Here is a 16,750-nt window from a genome sequence, read left to right as displayed (position 1 = left end):
CTCTGACAGTTGTTGTTGACTGTATGTTTTTTAAAATGGATAATGAATATGTGCATATCACCACCCTATCTGGTCTGACCTCCTCAACCCACTGTAATCCTATTATTACAGCCAGCATTTCTGCTATACTGATAATTGATCTGACGCTCTTTTTGAAATCGATATTTTAAAGTCTGGGATATATATACCAACTCCAACACACTCTTCCTTGTTCTTAGCACCATCTGTGTATATTTTGAGGTAATTGTGATAATTATTGACTTAATTGCACCTATACACAACCGTAACGCTTTATATCGTAATCCATCCATTTTTAGTAATGACGTTTTTGCTGCTGCTATATATTATACACCCGTAATCCAGAGTTGTCCTCATAATTTCCCTATAGACGTCAATTAGTGCCTGTTTGTCTGCCCCCCAGTCACATCTTGCCACCGCTCTTAATAGGTTCAAAACTTTTTGAGGATTTTGTTTCCAAATGTTTAATATGGGTTTTCCATGTACATTTACTATCTAACCATAGCCCCAGATATTTAAATTCATTGACCTCATTCATCGGCTTTCCATATGATGTAAGCTTCTCAGTCTCCATCTTGCGTTTATTTGTAAATGTCATGAAGAAAGATGTGCTTGTTGACAGCTTGAAACGCAGTTGTATGACCACTTCTCCACTTTCTTTATAGCTTTGCCTATCTTCTCAAACACATATGGAACATGTCTTCCCCTTATCCATATGTCCCCGTCATCTGCATACAATGCAGATTTGATGCATCCGTCCAACTTAGTCAATATGTCATTTATCATAATGTTAAATAATATCGGGCTGATTGAACTCCCTTGGGGAATACCATTTTCTATATTGAACTCTTTCTAAACCTCTGCCCCTACTTGAACTCTGAATTTCCTGTCTGAGCCATGATCCTGTTACTGTCACTGTTACTGTTACCTGTCACTTAATTTGATGAGTAACCCATCCCTCCACATAGAGTCATAAGCCTTTTCAATGTCAAAATATACTATTGCCATAACCTCTTTCATTTTCAGTGTCTTTACACTGTATTCCCACCTTATTGCTCACTCTAACCAAAGCACCTATTGCGGATCTTCCTTTGCGAAAACCACTCTGAAAATTACTCAGTAACCCTCTTGTGCATTGTGATTTGATTTGAGCACTCCTCTATACTTCCTTCTAATGCTAACAATTGTGCTGACTCCTTACAGCAAAGTCTACATTTCTCCCAGTCTGCTTTACCAAAGCGCCACCTGGTAAATACACTCCCTTCCTGTCTATACGTTTGTGTTGATGATTGTGAAAACTGGGTAATGATCACTCCCTAGGTACACTCTAAGAAAAATCCGTAAAATGATGGCCAATGTGGTGTAAAATTTTACTGTTTAAGTACTGTAATCGACTTTTACATTACTTTTGCCGTTGAAAACAGCGTTGCCAGGTCTGCTTATTATAAGTTTCCCCCAAGATTTTATTTGAAAATAGCAGGTCTACAAGCTCACAACGCGTCGCGTCGCGGCACGTTGTGATCTGCTATTTTCTAATAGTTGCTGTATAGGTTTAAAGTGCTCATGTGGCCCACTTCACTTCTTTTGGGCTTATTTTCTCTAGACCTTGTGGCTTGTTTGTGTCCCTCACAGAATCTGGCAACACTGGTTGCGCATTGCATTGTGGGTGCTTTTGCACGGTAAAAAATATCTGTGGCCGCCATTACAGGAATCCCGCACTGAAAGTGAACCTGAAAGTCTGCTCGGTAGGTTGGTTCATTGTGTTTAATTTGGGAATGGAACCTCATTTCTTAATCAAAAAGGACATTTATGGTAAACATAACATTTGTGTTAATGTTAAATATTTGTTTTATTACGTGTACGTCTGGCAGGTAACTCTCTTCTAACTGGCCCCAGTTAGAATATAGTCCTTAAGCAGTATCCCCCCGTGCAAAAGTTGGCCAGTTCATTGAATTGATAGGTAAAGTTTGTATTTATGGTTAGTTTATTTTCGCAGGTTTGTGTGTTGTTGTTTTATTAGTATCTTTCCAACCTGGCTAACGTTAGCTTCCATTGGCACAGTGTTTTCCCCCCAAACACCGCGGTCAATACAGCTATAATAATATCATATCGACTAATATATATTCGATAGGCTTTGTTGACATTTGAAGGTGTGTGTGTTATGTTGTGGTTACATTTGGATTAAAAGTAGTATTGTAAAAGGCAGCGGGCTAATGTTAGCTTCCATTGGCACAATGTTTTCCCCCCAAACACTGCGGTCAATACAGCTATAATAGTATCATATCGACTAATATATATTCGATAGGCTTTGTTGACATTTGAAGGTGTGTGTGTGTTATGTTGTGGTTACATTTGGATTAAAAGTAGTATTGCAAAAGGCCGCGGGCTAACGTTAGCTTCCCGTTAGCTTCCATTGGTACAGTGTTTTCCGCCCAAACACTGCGGTCAATACAGCTATAATAGTATCATATCGACTAATATATATTCGATAGGCTTCGTTGACATTTGAAGGTGTGTGTGTTATGTTGTGGTTACATCTGGATTAAAAGTAGTATTGCAAAAGGACGCGGGCTAACGTTAGCTTCCCGTTAGCTTCCATTGGCACAGTGTTTTCCCCCCAAACACTGCGGTCAATACAGCTGCCAAAATCTGGACAAACTTAATGATTATTATCCACTTTCTTCTTACCAGAGAGGTGCGAGGTTGCTTATTCCTCTTAAACACATGCCAACATGGAGCTTGTGAAAGATGTGGTTAAGAAAGCCATACCATCGCTCAGTAGTGATAAGATGGATGCACTCATGGCTAGACTGGTGGAATTAGGAGTTCAATGTGAAGATGACCTGATCCTTGTGGATGCCCCGGACATTCAGGACACTCTGCCACTCATTCAGTGCAGAAGACTCGTTAAGGCTTTCCAAGGAGGTAAGTTTTTTTATTTGTAACCCTAATCTGCACAGTACTGAGGGGTGGACAACACCGACAAAATCAAATATCACCATTATGTATTTATGACTATGTAATGTTAACAGTTGGGTAAGTTCAGTTCATTCTTTAAAATCAGGAAAACACAACAGGTATCACAATATGATACCCAAAATCCTATTCAATAATCTCATATGATATATCAATATATTGCCCAACCCTGTATACTGTCTGTACAAATTCACAGACCCTTAAGGGTCCATTTGTACCCCTGGTGGTCTCCAACGGACATTGAAAACCAGTGTATTAATTAATTAGTAGCATCGGTGATGTGGTTAATTTATGGGGTATGTCATCCATAGATTCACAAGCTGCACCACAGTTCAGAAGCCCTGGCCCTGGCCCTACATCTACACCTCTGCCACAGAGTGATGATCTGTCCCCAACACCACCTGAAGCACCACCTGCCCATACCCCATCTGCCCACTCCCCATCCTGTGAGCCATATTCCATACCATGGCACAAAATGCCCTCAAAGCTCATGGATGTGTTGGGTGAAAATAAATGGGTAAAGTCGAAAGAAAGACTACAGATGGTTCGGATCGTTGTTGATGATTACCTCCATAAACACCCTGGAAGACCTGGTAGATCCAAGCTGATGGAAATCGCCAAGAACATTGTAGGACAATATCCTCTGTCTTTCAAACAGACAGAGCCCTTTGGAAATATGCCGTTTGCAAAAGATGGTTGTGGTCCTCTCTTTACCCAGCTAGAAAACAGAGTTGAAAATATTAAGAGAACATCAACCCCAGGAAAGAGGCGAGCAGAGGGTGGAGAGGGTGAAGTTCAGCGGAAGAAAAAGTCAAGAAATTCCGATCGTTATGGATGTGTGGAGTGGGATGTTGCTGTAAAGGGAACTGAGAGTAGAGCAGAACTGCTGTCAAAACGAAATGAATTGAAAAGTGCCTTCAAAACCCATGATCCTCAGGTAGGGCTCCAACCATCCATTATGTTCTTGTGTATGTATGGATTACTTTTTGATTGAGTAATTGAGAGGCTAATATTTGAGTTTGATTTATTTTTGGTATATCAATTCAAATTGGTTTTGTATAACTAACAAAAAATAACTGATCTACAAGTTCACAATGGGACTCGTTGTGCGCTTGTATATCAGCTATTTTCACCCGAAATTGATTTATCTGTATTTATATTGATCATTTGTTTTATTATTGATTGAATTTATTAGTTTGATTAACTGTTGCCTCATATCTTTAGGAGTCATCTGTTTCGAAAACTGATGGCTGAAACATATCCCATCCAGCGTGAAACCATCAACGACGGAACCAATGTAAAGGTCCTAAAGGAAGAGTGGCCATTTCTTTTTGAAGCTGCTCACCTGTTTGATCATGCATCTAGACTCCTTGGCTTTTCGTTACAAAACAAGCTGGCACAGGAGCTTTCCAAAAAAGAACCGGGCATCAACAACTTCCTTGACACCAAAGGGATGAAGATGGGTGAAGGTCCAGTACAGCTGATCTGTGGCATTGTGAGATACTTCAAGGAAAACCCTGATCACCTTTTCTGCAAAAATGAGGTACATTTTATGGATTTTAAACCCCACTTTGCGCTGCTGATAATATCGAAATTGGTAAACCATCTCTCCTGGAAACGAAGATAAAAGGAAATCAGTAAAATCCTTGATTTATTTTCCCGACCAGGAGAAAATCCCTCATATAATTATACACTTCCATCCCGGCAGAGCTCCTCTGTCTTGGAGGACCAAATGCTGTCCCCTAATAGAACAAGGTCTTGTAAGGACAGACTTTCCCCCCCTGACCGAAAAGGATTCTGATCCTAACATTAATCGATTATGTTTGTGTAAACAATATTTTTTTATAACTACTATTAACATTATTGTCTATGGTTGCCTCTGATACAGACGCTGGCAGATGGTCTATTTGCCTGCCTGACTGTGTGTTTGCGTACATTGGAAACATAAAATCAACACATTCATATGTGTATCTTTGTTGTTTTATTTTCCGAAAACAGTACTCCGCAGATGCTGAACTCAGCCTCCCCTGTACCCCATGCATCCTAATCAGAGGTTTGTAGTTGAATCATTTTTGCATCCCAGCAAGCTTGGAGATATGTTCTCCATTTGTTCTTAGGTTTACTGATGAGACGATTTGTTGTGATGAAAAGGTATAGAGTTGGTTGATTTTGTTTTGTAAATGGTGCTCAGAACTATGTTGATTAGGGCCAAAATCTTTAAATTTAAGTACACTTGTATGTAAAGTCTGACAAACTAAATGTAGAATACCTTTTCAAAGTATTTGTTGCTTGTTCTTACCATAACCTGTGTTTGGGCTGAGTATGGAAGATTTGGCACGTGTGTACGTTATTATTTTTTTAAATTACTAATACATATTGTTTTTGTGATCTATGTTTAAGGTGACCATCTATTCCAGATTGCTGTTGATCAGGAAGTTGTGAATGACCACATCACCTCCCCCATTGTGGCCCTGAGCTATGCTTTCTGCTTGTTTTATGTCTGCAACATTGAATATCCAAAGGAGATGTCTCTTACCCTGGAATTCATGCAAAGGTAAGCAGCTCATTGTTTTGAAATGTATAAGCTGGGGTATTCAAATTCTGAGACTGAGGGCTTCCCACCAGACAAAGCATGTAAAAAGGTATCCACTCATCGTCCCTTAGATTACTAGCATAGTTGTGCTCAATTCCAGGATGCTTATGGGATCATGATTATTAAATATAATATATATTATATGTTTTGATCCCATTGACACTCTACAATCGAGCCAAGATATTCATTGCTCTTTGACAGGGGTCTTCAATGTTGTTCAGTCCAAGGACCCCTTAGCTGAGAGAGATGAACCAGGGACCCAAATACTGCCTAAAATTGTATTGCAGATTCAACTTTTTCATAGAGTTCATAGACCTGTTTGACAGCACTATCACCAGTGTTGTGTAAAGTTTGTTTGCTTACACATGATCTTTTCTATTGTTTGTTTCATGTTAATGTGTATTATCAAACATATAATCACTTAAACCCTCAATACTTAATAAATGTTCCTATAACACAGGCAGCACATTTTGCAGCTTCCTGTTGAAGGCCCATGCTCTTTCATATAACTTCAGACTACACCAAGTACATAGAAAAGGTCTGTCCTAAGGCATTTGGCATTTATTAGGCTCTGACACTGGGTGATTGGGAAAACATGTACAATATTCCTAACAACTATCTCTGAGCTATCTCTTTAACCAAAGACACACATTTAGGCTATTCTATGTGAGCTGCTTTTGTGACTAATATAACAAAATCCATACCAGGATTCATGCCCCAATGTTAATACTTGTTGTGTAACGTGTACATTTGCACCGAGTGTCACAGTTACCACTCCACTCAACGTTTGACGCCTGTGCTCTTGTTGCAGATGAGCTTAGTGGTTGTGTCACACTTAAGATTGACTGAAATCTGACAAGTAGACTGCGATATTGAAAGTAGCAAATTTAGATGCAGTTTTAATGCAGTGGTTGTATGTGTGAAATCAAAATTGAGCAACTATGTTATCTATTTTGTGACTAAAATGTATATAGACTGTGTACAATCATAATCGATGCAAATAAATCAACCCTCTTTACCTTGGTTGCCTGTAAAGCTGCTGCAATGAAATCTGGACCTCCGTCTTTGTGCACTGGATCACAACTCGCCTATCGTGATTATGTGAATTGGTCTGCATTATGAGAATACAAACAAACATGATCCACCTGTAGTATGTAGCCAATAACCAAAACCATTGTGGATTTAGTAACTCCTCCTGTCAAATGTTCACCTGTGCATTTAACAAACTATAACACCGCACACTGTCACCTCTAAATTGTATATGTATGTTTAACAAACACACAACTCCACGATAAATGTAGCAAATACCAAGACATTTTACATATAAAATATAGAGGCTGCTACAGTAGGCTGCTGTAGGCTATGTCACAGTGGTGATTATGACAGGAAAAGTCACTAAATACACTATATAGCCTAGTTTGTCAGCACAAAATAATAGTTTTGTTAATTCATATTGTAAAGGTGCATAATGTTTGTATTCTCAAATGCAAACCTATTACCACCACCGAGGAGTGGTGATCCAGAACGGGTTCAGAGGGACCAGAAAGAGGTCCCACTGTCATTGAAACAATCTTCCCGGACAGCACTGTTTACAACAGACTCGCCGGCCATTTTTGACGGCTCATGTAAATTATATTTTTTTTTGTCACAAAATAGACCATTACTCATTGTTCATTAATTTTAGACATACATTTCAGATTAAAAGTTTGTTATCAATCGTCACAACTTCTTTCAGCACTCGTGACTACTAGCGACTACTACTAGCTGTGCTACTCATGCACTGAGTTAACGGTGCCCTGAGATCGTTCATTGCACGTACAGTATATCCACACAAGTCACAGGTGCACGGGTTATGCTGAGATTTCCAGTATAGTATGTTGGTGATGAGCAGACTTTAACAGCACGTTGTCTGAGTTGCTCAGCTTACAGGAGCAAAGTGTTATTGTAGTAGTAGTATTTTGCAACATTAGCTGTAGATGGAAACACACACACGGGCATGGTGGAGAAAACAAATGTATGCTATTTTAGACGGCTCCACTCCTGTAGAGCCACACTACAAGTAGTATCTCAGCTTTGTCTGCATGTTACTCTTTAGTTCAGTTTCATTCATTTAGTTGCATGTGCAGCTAAACATATTTCTGTTTCCTTAGAGTTTTCTTTGGAATGAATCCTGACCGAGGGTCCAAGGCTGAGATGAAGGGGAAGAAACAGCATCACATTCCTCCAAAACTGTCGAAGCTCGTGACTGAGCTGAAGGAATTTGACTGGCACATGTGAGCTTTCCTCAAAGCTCAAAACCGAACTTTTTGGACTGGACTTTTGGACTAAACATACCAACACACACACACTTAAAAAAAAAAAAAGTTTACTTTTTTTTAATTTGTCACTGCATGTTCTCCTACAGGTTGGGGCAGCGCCTGTCAGCGGGGAATGTTGAGTGGGAGGTGTAGGACGGAGTTGCTACATCCTCTTGGAGGGGGCTCCTCCTTCCTCACTGACAGGTGAGCCAGTAGGGTGCAACAGCAGTGGCAAACATTGGGAGGAATTTATAACTACTAATTTGATCTTGAGGCGCACATGTACACACAGCCCGACCTCTAACATCATGGTGTTAAGAAAAAGGTTATTGTTGCTGTTATTTTACATACTTGAATGTATGTTCATGTTAGGGTTTTACAATTGTATGGAAATGTCTTAAAAAAAAAACATTTGTATGGCACTCAGGTAGCGAGGGGTAAAATTATTGCCCACCACCACAGATTCTTTGGGTTCAAATCCCCCATGTTCGGGGGGAGGGAAGTTGGGAGGGTGATATTTGTCACTGCATGTTCTCCTACAGGTTGGGGCAGTGCCTGTCAGCGGGGAATGTTGAGTGGGAGGTGTAGGACGGAGTCGCTACATCCTCCTGGAGGGGGCTCCTCCTTCCTCACTGACAGGTGAGCCAGTAGGGTGCAACAGCAGTGGGAGAAAAGTTCAGTTTTTTCATTTCATCATTAAATGCACTTTATACATTAGCAAAAAGGAAATAAATGCACTTGTATGGAAAAAATGGTATACATTTTGTTCAATTTCTATATATTGTGCTTTATTCAGTTTGCTTGAAAGTGTAATGATTGTTATTTATTTAGTATTAGGATATATATATATTTTTTATCCCAAGATTTAAAAAAAAAGATATTGGGATTAACGGAAGTGTCTGTAAATAGTACATACTAAGGACTGTTAAAATACGGAATTGTCCGTATTAGGATTAACAGAAGTGTCCGTAAATATTACGGACAAAGTCTTGTTAATCTACAGAAATATCCGTTATAAGGTTGACAGAAGTGTCCGTATATGGTACAGACAAAGTCTTGTTAATCTACAGAAATATCCGTTAAAGGGTTGACGGAAGTGTCTGTAGAATAACGGACAATGTCCTGGCAGCAAATTACCAGCACTTTGTCCGTTTTTCAACGGATTTTTTTTTTACAGTGTAGAGTCACTTTTAACTTACCATTCACACGATTTAACTAAACTATCCGTCACCAGTGTGAGGTCCAAACATGATTGTGTGCCCCTGTTCACGTCTATTCTTGTTTTTTGTCCATCATTAAGGCAAAAACAATGATCTTTCCTCTAACATTTGTTCTACAACATCCCCATTACTGTCTGTTTGAATGCTTCCCCATAGGCTGTTGTGAGCATTAAAATCACCACACCATACTTCCCTTCTATGACTCGTCCATGCTATTGTCTGTAAAATTTCAATGTGAAGATTTTTACACGGGTTATAGAAATGTACAAGCTTTATGCTTCCTTCTTTCATTGGGCAGCACATTTCTACTATGACACATTCCTTGTCTTCAAGGGATGGAACTATGCTATTGGGTAGTACATGTGTTTATAGGTCCTGCCCTCTGGCCATACACGCCAGGGATTTTGGGCCCCATGAAAATATATCACATTGGGCCCCACCAACCCTAACCCTAACCCTAACCCTAACCCTAACATGTCACCCATTGAGCATGTTTGGGATGCTCTGGATCGGCGTATACGACAGCGTGTTCCAGTTCCTGCCAATATCCAGCAACTTCGCACAGCCATTGAAGAGGAGTGGACCAACATTCCACAGGCCACAATCAACAACCTGATCAACTCTATGCAAAGGAGATGGGTGACATGTTAGGGTTAGGGTTTAACCCTAGGGTTTTCGGACCCCCCCAGACCCCCCCAATAAAGCAAAACTGCACGTTTCAGAGTGGCCTTTTATTGTGGCCAGCCTAAGGCACACCTGTGCAATAATCATGCTGTCTAATCAGCATCTTGATATGCCACACCTGTGAGGTGGGATGGATTATTTCGGCAAAGGAGAAGTGGTCACTATCACAGATTCTTTCAGATTTGTGAACAATATTTGAGAGAAATGGTTATTTTGTGTGTATAGAAAATGTTTTAGATCTTTGAGTTCATCTCATGAAAAATGGGAGCAAAAACAAAAGTATTGCATTTATATTTTTGTTCAGTGTATATATATATATATATATGAACTTTGTATGTAATACTTTGTAAAGTATAACACAATGCAATTGACCTTTCGCAAAGCCACGCCCCTAAATGCCTGTTGTCCAACCATATTCGATCACGTGCGCGGCTCCCTGTGGAAGTCCGACAAGCTTAGCGTTCAAATTCATTGCGAAAATGGTGAAGCGTTGTGCTTATGGTCTTTGCAAATCGGATAGCAGATATCCCATAAGCTTAGAGGGGGGGGGGGGGGTGATATTTTACCCGTTTCCTAAACCCAAAACCCGAGAGGAGAGATGCCGCCAGTGGATAAAGAAATGCGGCAGGCCCCATGCCCAGCTGAATATGGTGAATATCAACAAACACAAATACGTTTGCTCCAAGGTAAATACGTGCTAACGTAGCTAGCTAGCTAGCAAAGATTACATTCACAAATTAACTAACTAATTTAATTAACTAATTTCACTAACTAACGTTAGCTAAAGTCACACGACTACAGCTGTAAGCTGTGTGCTTCTAGGTCGTTTTGACCATGTATATCACTTGATGCATAATAATGTCTGAACAACTGAGCTCCGTTATTAGTCTACCTGTGGTCAAAGTACAAACAAGAAAGCCAACAGGCAATCATTCATTTATATTTTGCTTTAATCTTTGTAGCATTTTGATAATGGAAAGCCTACTGCCGACTTCCCTAATCCTGCTGCACAAGTGGGCACCCCGACCCCCACAAAGGAACAACAAGGTGGATGCAGAAAGCCACCAAGGAAACGGTAGTTAACTTTAGACAAACTACAACATTTAATGCGTCTTGTGATTGTATTGTTTTATTCCAAAATAACACAAATTATGGTTGTACAGACTCATGAAAACGTTGCAAGAGGCATCCACCTCCAGCACCATTGAAACCCCGGAAGAGACTCTGTGTGTGATTTTCAATGGTGAGTAATGAACCATAGCTTTTTTTCCACATTTCAAGTTGAAGTTTCAAGTTGTTATATACATATATACAATACAGAGTGAATGAGATTCAAGAGGTTTATTTGTCACATACATACCAACTAAATTCCAAACAAAATGACAAAGCAAGTCATTGTAACAAAACAAGTAGCCGAGAACTGTACTGTATAGTTAAGGTGCAAATAGGTATGAATGTAGTGCAAATCTCTTTAATAATAGATACATATAAATTGTCTAAAGTGAGTGATAAGGTGAGTGTTTGTTTAAAGTGAGTGTGTACATGTGGATGTGTGTGCAGTAAGTGTAGATGATGGGTTATTACATAGTGTCATTTACAATTTACGCTGGATTGTAAAAATCAAAGTAAAAAGCATCAAGCTTGCTCTTCATCTGCTCCCATTTTGCTACATTAAAGTATATTCTTTGTAGGTGTTAATCTTCTGCAAAGTGAACATAGAAATCACACCATGACATACCAGTGAGCCCGAGCTGCGCAGCCCTGTTATCTGGTAGTGATAATCGTGACACTCTTTTAGCTTGTAGCTGCCATCTGCCTGCTTTAAGAGGTACAGATGTAGCGATTCATTTCAGACAGTTTGAAACGCGAGGGCCGTGATTGGTACGTGATCTGCCCTCGCTCAAGGGAAAACCTCCAGCTTGACTTGAGACCGCCCCCGTGATAGATAAATGTAATTATAATGAAGCCAGCTGCAATGGATCATTGATCCACCAGGTGGTGTAGTGGGGTTCCACACTGGAGCTCATGTGAAATAAAGTGAGATACAGTATGCTGGATGTACAGCGGAACTTTGTTAAGATCCATATGTCACGGATATACTGTGCTAAATAAGAGACATGTAATCATTTACAAAACATCACCATGTTGTTATTTAACAAAAATAATTTTGTTATTCGAAAAAAAACGAACGGGAGGAAATGCAGCCCGGCTCTCGATTTTTAATCCTAATTTAATCATCATCTTCACCACGATCATTTATGTTTAGGTTCGCCGAATTGACATGAAATCACTGACACATATGAATATACTGTATTCAACTTCATTAAAACGTTATTAACGTGCCTAAACTCAGTAATTCACCAAAAATATGTATATTTTAATGGAGCTTCGTCGGTCGATCAGGATCCCAAAGTGTAGCGGAGGGATCCTCATCTGGATGAAGGGTGTTATTTTCCCCATAAGGAACAAGTCGCTGCAAATTATCCCGCTTATTACATGGCCACATTCTCAACAAAGTAACGACATGACTCCCAATATTAATTTAAATGCTTTTATGGATTTAGAAAATGTTTTTATTGATTTAAAAAATAGTTGTATGTATTGATTTAAATGTACATGCATCCACTAAGAAAAATAGTCCATTGTTACAGTTTTTTAAACAGTCTGAATGAAACGGCAGCTCTCAGCTGTGTATTTACACAACAAATGGCCCATCAACCACAGCTCTCTCCCCCCCTCCCCCCCTGATCTTTCTTCTCCAGCAGCTAAATTAACAGTAGGGTACTCTGAGTGACCATAGACTGTATGTGACAAGCTTACAGTTAGTGACGTAACAACACCATAAAAGCTGGTGGGTTGAAAGCAATACGGGAGGTAAAAATAACTACAATAATTGTGATTTATTTATTGTGGCTTTTATGTTTTTAGGTATAAAATGTTATGTAATTCAGGCTTATAGTTCACCCTTCTCTAAAAGCCTTCAACAATGACAATATTCATTGTAATTTAATAAATCCTTCCAACACACATTGTAAAAGATAGCCTACTGTAAGTTAAGAAATCATTTCAATATGTACATCTTCTGATGTAACAACAATAACATTATAAATAGTAACATAGCTGAACATGGTATTGCACATTTAGCTTTGAGTGTTACTGACCTGAGATGTTTTTATTACATGAATTAAGGTGACTTAGGCCTTTTTAACATACAGGGATGCAAACTCATCAGGTATGAAAAAGGTGACAAGGATCCGAGCCCCCGGCTCCCCCACCCCACGGAATGAAAGAGGATTTTAGCGGTCAGAACTAAAGCAGCAGTGTTAATAATAACAGAAACGCCAAAGAGTCACATCTAATACACAAGTTATTGAGCCGTTTCCGCTCTACATCCTGAACTCCTCCCTTCGATGCAATGCACTTCCGTTTTGGCGGACTGGGTTTGTTTTGCTAGCTAGCTCCGTTGTGCCGACAAAGCACTGATATCGCAGAGACAAAGAGGATATAACAATTACAACATGAAGAAAAGTGGTTCGGGAACTACGTGTGCGGTAGTTGGTTGCAATCACTCGAGAAAGCACCTGAACGAGTGGTTAGATAGAGAGTGCTACGACCACAAACCAGCACCCAGCACCCAGCCATGTTGTTCATTAAATACAGATAAACACAACAAATACTGCATGCATTGTATTTTTAATATTATATATGAATATTTTCATAGTGATGTAATTGTGTGGGCTGCTTTTATATTTTAATTTGTAATACCTGTTAGGATTAAACATGTGATCTTTCTTGTTGAAGCCATTTCTTTAGTTTCCTCTAAACAATTAATTAATTCAGTGTTATTTATGTACAGTATGAGCTTAATATGAATGATGAACTGTGTTAAAAGAAATTGTAGCACTCTAAGGAACATATGAAATGCAATAATGCAATAACAGTGCAATAATGAAATTAAATTACATCAAACTTTATTTTCACTCAAACAGTACAGGCACATATGATATATTGCACAGCATAAAGAGATCATGTAAATTGTGCATTATGTAAACAACAGACAACTGTTGGCTCCTGTGGGCATGACCTAAATAAGGCAGTTTATTTTGGTTTTAAAATGCTGAGATATTTACTGCAGAACTGTAACCTTCCCTCAACAAAATCGTCAACAATTTTCGGGAGCATGTGGGCAAAGTAGAATGTGCGCAGCCTTATGATATGCCCCTGGACAAAGTCTTGGTCGTAGGGTACTTCGATTTCTAGGTGCTCAGTTTTGTTCCAGATCACCAACTTGGAGTGCTGAAGCCCTGTGCAGTGCATCCCAATTTGTACCTGCATATAGTAGCCTTTTGGACCATTGCAGGCAATATGGTAATCTATCCTATTTCCGTTTGCCACAGTTGTGATTTCACAGTTCTTTGTTGCCAAAAATTCTGCAAGTGACTTGTTTCCCAACACAGGTGATTTGATCTCCAACAGAATGTCTTTGTTTATCACTCCATCGGGAGATGCTGCAAGCCACGGATCCTTGTCGCACACCACTAAGCCTTTGGTTTCAATGCTGTTGCCCAGAGTTTCCAAATAGTCCCTTGCAAGTTCCTCCCCCTCCGCTCCTTGACGGGTTGCAGCATTGCCACGGAAGGATGGGTGTAAGTGTTCTGACAAAAACTTGTCGGGCGCCGTGGTTGAGCGAATGGGCACCTTTTTAGCTGTGCTCGCTGTGATGCGCACTCTCCGCGCATCATGCCAGACCTGTTCTTTGCTCTGTGCTTTTGTAACCTTCTCGATCTCCTCAAGCCGGGCTGTGGACATGTTAATGTACTTATCATAGAAGGTTCTGCATTTTACACAAGCCAGTGGTATGTGGTGCTCATCATGGGTTAGGAGATGGAGGTGTGGACATGGTGTTGGCTCGGTGATGGAAGAGGTATCAGCATTAAAGCAGAACTGCAGGAGGCTATTCCCAGGGCAATTGAAAAGTTCTGCCATTGGTGAGGCAAGTGTGTTCTTCCTCCACTCTTCATGAGTCCTAAAGAGTGTCACCTCCTGTGCCGGTTCTGGAGTGGTAGAGGATGGCTGTGAAGTTGGTGGCGGCTGGTAGAGATCCTTCCTGTTGTGTCGTTTGAAGCGCACATACTTCATCTTCCTCTGACCAGCATTTCTTATAGACCCAGCATTCCACTGGTTCTGTCTGTCTGTGCAGGCAAGCCCGGTTTTCCCCTGTCTCACAGCATTTTCTACCTAGAGAGATAGAGTAAAAACAGTGCATAGATATTATAATGGGTTCACTGCAAACATGTCATATGATATAATACATCATGGCATACACACACTTTGCACTCTAGCCAAGTAGCCTATGATGTAGTTCGGATACCAACAACAAAAGACATAGGCCTAGGCTACAATGGTCAAATAATCTAGTTACCTTCCACAGGATCGCAGCTGAGTGGGAACAAGATCTCCCTGGTCCAGCAACACACGTACATCCCGCAGTTTTGACTTCTCCAGCTTCAGTTACCAGCACCCAAGCATTATGCCACGCATTGTTCAAACACTGGCTAGGCTCTACCTTTGCTTTTAGATAAACAAAACGATCATGTTTGTATGACATGACACAACCAACTTTGTTGCTGTGCAAATATTGATATGCCTCGGAGGCCTTCAGACTGTCCATTGCTTTTCCATCTATTGCCATGGATTGAACGAAGTAGGAGCAAATTTTGCTGTACGTTATGCTGGGCCACGTCGTCATGTTATCCTCCCAGTTTTGCACTGAATTCGGGTGGGGGAGAGTAACGCCATCTCCAGTCAAAGAAGTAGAATCGTGTTCCCAAGCTAGTATCACTGTTAGCATCGAAATCGCTGTGTTTACACCAGTGCCCGTCTGACTGTTTACACCGGTTTACACCGACAGACGCTGTGCAAAAGACTTCCGGCGGAAATGAAGTGCATTTGTGTAGGGTTATGGCGCTACCCGTGGTTTGTCGCGTAAACTTGTCTATAGAAATATATAAAAGCGTGTGTCTTTTTATCTTTATAGCCACATGGTGTAAAGTAACTAAGTTCATAAACTCAACAAGTACTATACTTGGGCACAATTTTGAGATACTTGTACTTTATTTAAGTATTTCAATGTTTTGCTACTTTGTTCTTCTACTCCACTACAATTCAGAGGTACATGGTGTACTTTGACTCCACTACATGTATTTAATACCTTTAGTTACTTCACAGATCTGGATTAATTAAGTGAAATATAATCAAGTGTTAAATCAGACTTTAGTTCCACCTGGAGCAAATCCACAAGCTACCCTGCAGTATACAAAGTCATTCAAACTAGCTGCACCTTTACCAGCTTTGAGAACACTTTCATGATCAATCATTATAAAACATATCATATATATTATTCTGAAATGGACCAATCTGCACAATGACTACTTTTACTGTCGCTACTTTCACTATATTTTGATGATAATACTTTTCTACTTTTACTTGAGGAACATTTTGAATGCAGGACTTTTACTGTAACAGAGTATTCCTACACTCTGGGACTATTACTTTTACTCGATTACAAGATCTGAGTACTTCTACTTTTACTCTAGTACAAGATCTGTGTGCTTCTACTTTTACTCAAGTACAAGATTTGAGTACTTCTACTTTTACTCTAGTACAATATCTGTGTGCTTCTACTTTTACTCAAGTACAAGATCTGAGTACTTCTACTTTTACTCAAGTACAAGATCTGAGTACTTCTACTTTTACTCAAGTACAATATATATATACTTATACCACCTCTGTTTATAGCCTATGAAAAAAACTATTAGAAATTGAAGGCTAAAGCTAACGTTAGCAGATAGTGACAATGTATGCTAGCTAGCTAGCTCAATGATTCCTTAAATAATATTGCCACAGAAAAACGTTTCAGTTCACATCACGCTCTGCCGCTCCGACAGGGAGCTCTGCTCTGA

The 16,750-nt window shown here is 39.8% G+C and overlaps 2 protein-coding genes across 3 annotated transcripts; one reads left to right on the top strand and one right to left on the bottom strand.

The window, feature by feature from the left end:
* The first annotated feature begins 1,370 nt into the window (after nt 1-1,370).
* Nucleotides 1,371-8,341, top strand: LOC307047300 (uncharacterized protein). Its single transcript, XM_079694213.1, has 6 exons — nt 1,371-2,943; nt 3,306-3,931; nt 4,219-4,537; nt 4,993-5,047; nt 5,395-5,548; nt 7,738-8,341. The coding sequence occupies exons 2-6, from the start codon at nt 3,921-3,923 to the stop codon at nt 7,862-7,864; spliced, it is 666 nt and encodes a 221-aa protein (XP_079550339.1). The 5' UTR covers nt 1,371-2,943; nt 3,306-3,920; the 3' UTR covers nt 7,865-8,341.
* Nucleotides 8,342-13,737: 5,396 nt separating this feature from the next.
* On the bottom strand, nt 13,738-15,775 carry LOC307022394 (uncharacterized protein). 2 transcript variants are annotated; one of them, XM_079655203.1, is made up of 2 exons: nt 15,211-15,678; nt 13,738-15,026 (listed from the first exon to the last, which is right to left on the bottom strand). In XM_079655203.1, exons 1-2 carry the CDS (start codon nt 15,637-15,639, stop codon nt 13,887-13,889), a joined length of 1,569 nt encoding a protein of 522 aa, XP_079511329.1. In that variant the 5' UTR covers nt 15,640-15,678; the 3' UTR covers nt 13,738-13,886. The 2 variants fall into 2 exon arrangements, 1 of the variants encoding a protein (XP_079511329.1); XR_013803376.1 differs by having other exon boundaries at nt 14,953-15,022; nt 15,211-15,775.
* Nucleotides 15,776-16,750: the final 975 nt, after the last annotated feature.

Source organism: Notothenia rossii (assembly GCF_949606895.1).
Source record: "Notothenia rossii genome assembly, chromosome: 1".
NCBI classification, from domain to species: domain Eukaryota; kingdom Metazoa; phylum Chordata; class Actinopteri; order Perciformes; family Nototheniidae; genus Notothenia; species Notothenia rossii.
This window is presented reverse-complemented; position numbering and strand designations above follow the sequence as displayed.